This window comes from Zonotrichia leucophrys, chromosome 3 (assembly GCF_028769735.1).
Source record: "Zonotrichia leucophrys gambelii isolate GWCS_2022_RI chromosome 3, RI_Zleu_2.0, whole genome shotgun sequence".
Lineage (NCBI taxonomy): Eukaryota > Metazoa > Chordata > Aves > Passeriformes > Passerellidae > Zonotrichia > Zonotrichia leucophrys.
The window spans coordinates 105,848,107-105,854,106 of record NC_088172.1 but is presented as its reverse complement, the minus strand read 5'-3'; the positions used below and the strand labels follow the sequence as shown (position 1 = coordinate 105,854,106).

The following is a 6,000-nucleotide window of genomic DNA, read 5'->3' as shown; positions in this document are numbered from 1 at the left end:
AGGCGACTCACTTTGATTTTTACTTACCTTTTAAAATTTTCTTTCTCCCTGCTGAAATCAGGTCAGATATTTGATGAAGGTAATTTTTTTCTTTTTTTATGAGTTATTACACTACTTATGAATTTTTTTCTGTTGTTTTTATATTGCCATTTCTCACCTAGGCTAGGAAAGGAGGAGAATGATGAAGTGAAAGAAGTTCTTACGTACAGATTTTTAGAGCTCAACAGACATTGTCTTTTCGTTCAGCTTATCCATCTGAGTGGTTTATTCAGCTATGCCACTTGAGACTATTAAGTGCCCTTTTCCCTATGACCACCTCAAAACAACACCAACATGAGGATCTTGCCATTCTAGAAACCATTGGTGAAATGACATTTAAAGTCTAGAAATAAGAGATAGTTTATCAAGCTTTATGCCTTTCGATATGGCCATTTTATCCGAGGAGAGTTGTGATTCCAGCCCCTTGTCGTGTCCCTTTCCTCAAGCAGGAACCTCTGCCCTGTGCTTGTTCAGCCTCAGCGAGAGGCTGCAGTGCATCAGGGACCCAGGGGCCAACCAGAGGGAGAAAGGGGACAAAAAGGGAAATGCCACATTCCAGGCAGTGGAATTAAAACATCTGGGGTTTCCCTCCTGTTGAGTCAGCTTCTGCACCAGGGGTTTGGGGTGCACAAAACTCAGCAAACAAAAGCAGATTGTTGTAGTCACAAGCTACATGAGATCGAGCCTTTCCTTGCATTCTTTAAAGAATAATTAATCCTAGAAGAGTCAATTTCCAAAAATATCAGAGAAATTCAATAAGCATATTTACTGAAGTAATTTTCAGCCAGCTCATAGAAGACCCTGCATGCAGTGGAGGAGATTACAAAGACAGCTGCAATGAAACATTTCAACGTTTCTGTCCTTTATGCTTCCCATTTGGCAAAACGTTCCAGTAGTTTGGGTTTTGATCTTTGTTCCATGTGAAAACAGATGTCAAAACATGTTCCTTCACAGCAACAATTATATTTTTGATCAGCTTTAATGGCTTTTGGAAGTATGAGTCTCTTCCGATAGGGTACATTCTTGTCAAATACAAAAAATAATACCTCCATTTACATCTTCATTACTTTTTTATCTATTTCTCACCCTTTGCAAATATCCTTGTATTTGCATGTTCCCATTGTGAGGCATTTTCCTATATGATTATTGCCCTCCCCCAGTAGGCTTTGACATTGCAGAATGATTGTGCTGTCACAAATACTGGAATGCTTCAACAGACAGGATTAGAAATGGTCAGCAGATTAAAAGTGTTTGCTTGAAGTTTATTCTTTGGTTTGAAGTAGTGGAGGAAAATATTTGCATAAATGAATTTTTAATAGATACCAAAAATAAAATCTGCTAAAGAAAATGTAGCTTGTCTGAATTATCATGCAATTTTAATTCTGCAAGCATTTATGTTCTTTGTGTATTTTGACTTACGGCCATGTGAGATACATGAGTGAACTGTCACTCATGCAGAATTAATTCTAATTTGTCCATATAGGGGAAAAAACCCTGGGAAAATATGATAACGCTTTTCATTGGCAGCAAACCCTAGTTGTTGTTAGTCATTTGAGAAAATTATTGTTAACAGACTATCCAAATTCTGTAGGACAAAGCCTTCCTTGAAAAGAGGTGTATTAGCACATGACTAAATCCACTACAGGAATGGATTTTATCTACTAAGGAACTGTATCCTTCTGTACCATCACATTTATGTCATTTTTTTCTTTCCCTTGAACATGAGAAAAATATTTTGATTCAGTGTTTGGAAATCCAAGCCAGGTTATTTAAAATAACAGTCACTTGGAATGTACCAAGTGTAATTTTTAATGTAGTTACTTTTCTATGGTTTTTAAACCAAAATTTTTAGTTTCCCATGAAACACAATACAAAAGCAGCTTGTAAAGAGTCTTTAGACTTTGCACTTCCTCTCCCAGGCGATTTGCAAATAAGAAGTTGTCACTGACACGTAGGGCAACAAATGGATAAAGCAAGCATGGATTCTGAGATCTATAATTTTTAATAATCTTTAAACTAGCTACAAAATGTCAATCACTTCACAAACTGACAGGAGACATAAGGAATTTTCATATTACATGCTGTAAATTATATTTATCTCACAGTTTATCTAGAGTTCATTCATTTAGGTTTTTTAATTACTTTTAATTGTCAGCTACTAAACATCTCAGCGATTTGGTGTGCATAGCTCTAGGTAAGCAACAGAGAACTGTACTGATAACAAACCACATGGGGATAGCGACTAGTAAGAGAGAGCCTTATAAAAATTACATTTCTTTGCACCATTTCATATGGTAGTTGTTTCCTCCAAAAGATAGTCTTCAAAAGCAGCAGACAAACCCAATATATTACACTTATTTCTTTTTGTCTTTGACATATTTTCAGCCATGCTTTTATTTTGCTGGCAATGGCTAAATGGTGAGTGCCAAATCCCTCTTTTTTTTCATAATTAAAAAAATGATCATGATTAATAACTATATATATATATATCAACAAGAAAAAGTGGCACAACTGCAAACTTGCTGGTATAACATAGTCCCAAAAGAGTCCGAATACTGAGCATGCTTTTGTTGTCATTGTTGGTGTGCTACTGCCATGGGAAAATTCTTGTTTAAGTAGGAGTCTAAAAGTCTATTTATTCCTCATGCATAACTGCATAAATCACATCACTTTTTAGTGCAATGCTTGTTATAGTAATATAATTTCACATTGTCTAATCATGAAATCATAACAACAGATAATGGCAATGAAGAACTGAAGACAGCAGGTTTAAGTGCTTAAACGTCATGATACCCAAAGACAGGAGCATGGCAGTAGCTCTGTGGAATGTCACAGTTTTACAAGAACAATACTGTATATTTAAAGGTTAACAGCACGTTTAGCATTCCAACAGTGTTGTCATTCAGCAAACATCATTAAAAAAAGAGAAAAATGAGAAGGAAAAAAAAAGGAAAGGAATCCAAAACAGAAACAAGGAAAGGAAAGGAAGAACCCCAAAAAACATCATAGTGAGCTATAGCCATCAAATCAGCACTATGTACAACCTTTGGAAAGAAAGATATCTAGAAAAAAATAATTACAAGTATCATTTTTGGAAAGCTGACAAACTACACAGGACAACATTTACAATGGGGCTGATATGTGCATGTGTGCAAACCTAGTAGATAAATACCATGATAAAAGCATGAAGGTGCTGCCCTGCTGGACAGCATTAAAAGGAAATGCACTTCTCTGCATTTAACCGCTGCCCAGCATCTTTGTTGCACGCTGGTTGGCTTCATCAATCCTGGTTTTGTTGGAATCAGCCTGGGGAAACACAGAGGAAAGAGAGGGATGAGTAAAGGGGAGAAAGAGAGTATGAGAGAAAAAAAGAGTACCGGGAAGAATGACAGTGCTTTGTGGGTAGTTCCATGATTTTGGCTAGGTCACAGAAAAATGAAACTTGAAAATACTGGAGAACTGCTCTTTATAGTGGTATGAGGGACCCAAAAGAAGATTACAGATTTTCTGGTTTTACTTCATGTAGCCTTCAAACAGAGCTTTCTGTTTGTGGTCAGCTGCACTGAACTCCTGTAAATGCTGTGCCAGATCTGTAGCTGGTGCTGTCGATAGCACTGGTGGTACTGATGGTAATGGATGACAGCATGAGGACTGGTGGTGTGCATCTGCATTTTGCTGGGGAAAACTTTCAGAGCCCTCTGAGATTCAGTGGACCCAGACTGTGGTCTAACTTAAATCATCAGGTATTAGCCAAAATTAAAATTTTGGTCGGTGTAGAGACTCCCGGAGCAGAGAAGCTGGATTATCTGATGTAGGGAATGCTGGTAAAGATAAGTTTCTTTGAAAAGATCAGCCTGGATATCTTTGCTCTGCATGTGAAAGGAGGGGAATAGGTGAGAGGAATGCCAGCACTCCAAAGTTCACCAATGTGGTTGCAAGAGAGAGTAGCCTCTTTCATTGGGCAGCAGCATAAACAGTTGAGAAAAGGCAGGGATTCTACTGTGATTTGGAGCAATCAAACTGCAATTTAGTCCAGCATAGACTGAGCCATTACCTGCACTGTTTTCCCTGGGGTAACACCTGCCATGATTATAAAATGCCATTAATAAAATGGCAGCACCTGGGAGGTTGGGGAGTTCTCTCTGAGTGGGAAGACACTTGGGCCATGACTTTCTGTAGCTCTGCAGAAGTTCATTTTGGAGACTAAAGACACTGTTTTAGCTGAGAAAAACTGGCAAAACTCCACTCAACCCCATGTTGCCATGCCGACTTTTTTCTGGCAGAGGGACTAGATAGAAAATGGTTTCAATTTTTAAAACCAGACCTGTGGGAAAGGTGAGAATTGTGTTGCTGCTTTAAAAGCATAGGCTCCCATAGCAAACGCTTTCTGTGGTTTGATGGCTGCATTTTGTTAGTTTTGATGATTGTTCCCACATCTCTGGGGTGTGTCCAAATTGTACAGATTTATTTTAAATCTTCAATTTACAACGACAGAATGGTGAAGCAACTTTCCCACATGCATTTAAGAATCCTTTAAGAATATTTATGCTCATGTGCAATAAATCTTTCTGAAATGTCTTGACTTTTCTCAGTAATTGTTTTGGAAAATGCTATGTGTATTCTTAGTGCAGTAGCACGTGCCAGCTCCTCAACAAGCATAAATCAGCAAAACTACTCATTACAAGCCACACTCCTTTATTTTAGCCATGAGTTTGACCTTGTCTACCACAGCACAATTCTGCATGCTTTAGCCAAAAGGCCACCTAAAAAGTTAATGGGTTTGGAAGCAGTTGCCTTTGTCACGAAATGAGTGAATATTCATTGAACAGTGATGAAACATCGTGCTCCTGTGTCTGGTGGATGATGTTGCATTGGAGGCAGTGGGATTCTTTGTGCTGACCTTCCCACTTAGGTCAAGACAGAGTGATTTGAGACCCCTCTACTTTCCTCCCAGCCTCCTATTTATGGTAGATTTTAGGGGAAAGCCCTTTTGGTGATGGTGCTATTTGACCTACTCATCACACTGTCATTTTGGGTTTTGTCCCTTTCTCTCAGATCTGAGGAAAGGATAAAGAAAGCCTTTTATTCATTGCTGTCCTGGTTACTGTGGATAGATCAGATTACATGGCTGCATTATGAGGTTGCTCTGGTTTGGGTGCATGCATCCAGTATAACATAAATCCTTTAGGAGCATTTATGATGCATCCCAGGGTACTTTGGCTTAGCTTTGTGATGCACCCCAACTTTGCAAACTGTGCCAGCCAAGGGCACAGTTATGATCTTTCTAATGATCATAACTGACCCAAAGCACAGTGCTCCAGCTGGTCAGGAAAACAACCCTGGCATTGCTGTGAGGGGGATGAGGGTCTGTTGCCATATTTCATTGCAGACTGGGTGTGTATGCAACTGAGGTTTCACCGTTATCCAGCTAACCATTATTTCTGTCTTTTATAGAGGGTTTTACTAACACATTGTGTTCCTTTTTCTAGTACCTCATTACTGTATGTCCTTACTCTGAGAATTTTGGCTTATTTTTCACTAAGACTGAATATTGTCTTATTTTTGTGCTGCTCTCATGATGACTCCTCTGTGTACGATGCAAATCCATCTTTCACTAATGTGTCACTGTTCCTTAGCCAAGGGCCCTGGGTGATTTTATGAATGCATTAGCTGCCAATGTTATTTTGCCATTCCTGTACAAAATGCCAAAGTCTGTGAGAAGACCACAAAGCTGTGGAAGGCTGGTCCTTCAGCTCACTGCTCTCAGCATGCACTGTTAGAGGTTTGGCCCATGTGCTTTATGTGCACAGAGGGCCTGGTCAATGTTTTCAAAATTCAGATGTTTGCAAGCATGAGCTGGTAGGAGAACAGTAACTTGTTGGGCTTGCTGTATTTTGGGATAGGATCCTGCAGGCACGGGTAGAATGCCACTGATTTCCAAACACAGGGCACATCTTCTGC

The 6,000-nt window shown here is 39.1% G+C and overlaps 1 protein-coding gene across 2 annotated transcripts in view; it reads right to left on the bottom strand.

Annotated features, from left to right (window-relative positions):
* Positions 1-2,022: 2,022 nt before the first annotated feature.
* SNAP25 (synaptosome associated protein 25) overlaps positions 2,023-6,000 on the bottom strand; it is a 61,587-nt gene continuing 57,609 nt past the window's right edge. For both annotated transcript variants that reach the window (XM_064709834.1, XM_064709833.1), the window contains exon 8: positions 2,023-3,345. In XM_064709834.1, coding sequence (XP_064565904.1) covers positions 3,277-3,345 — 69 coding nt within the window. In that variant the 3' untranslated portion in view covers positions 2,023-3,276. The remainder of the gene's footprint in view (positions 3,346-6,000) is intronic.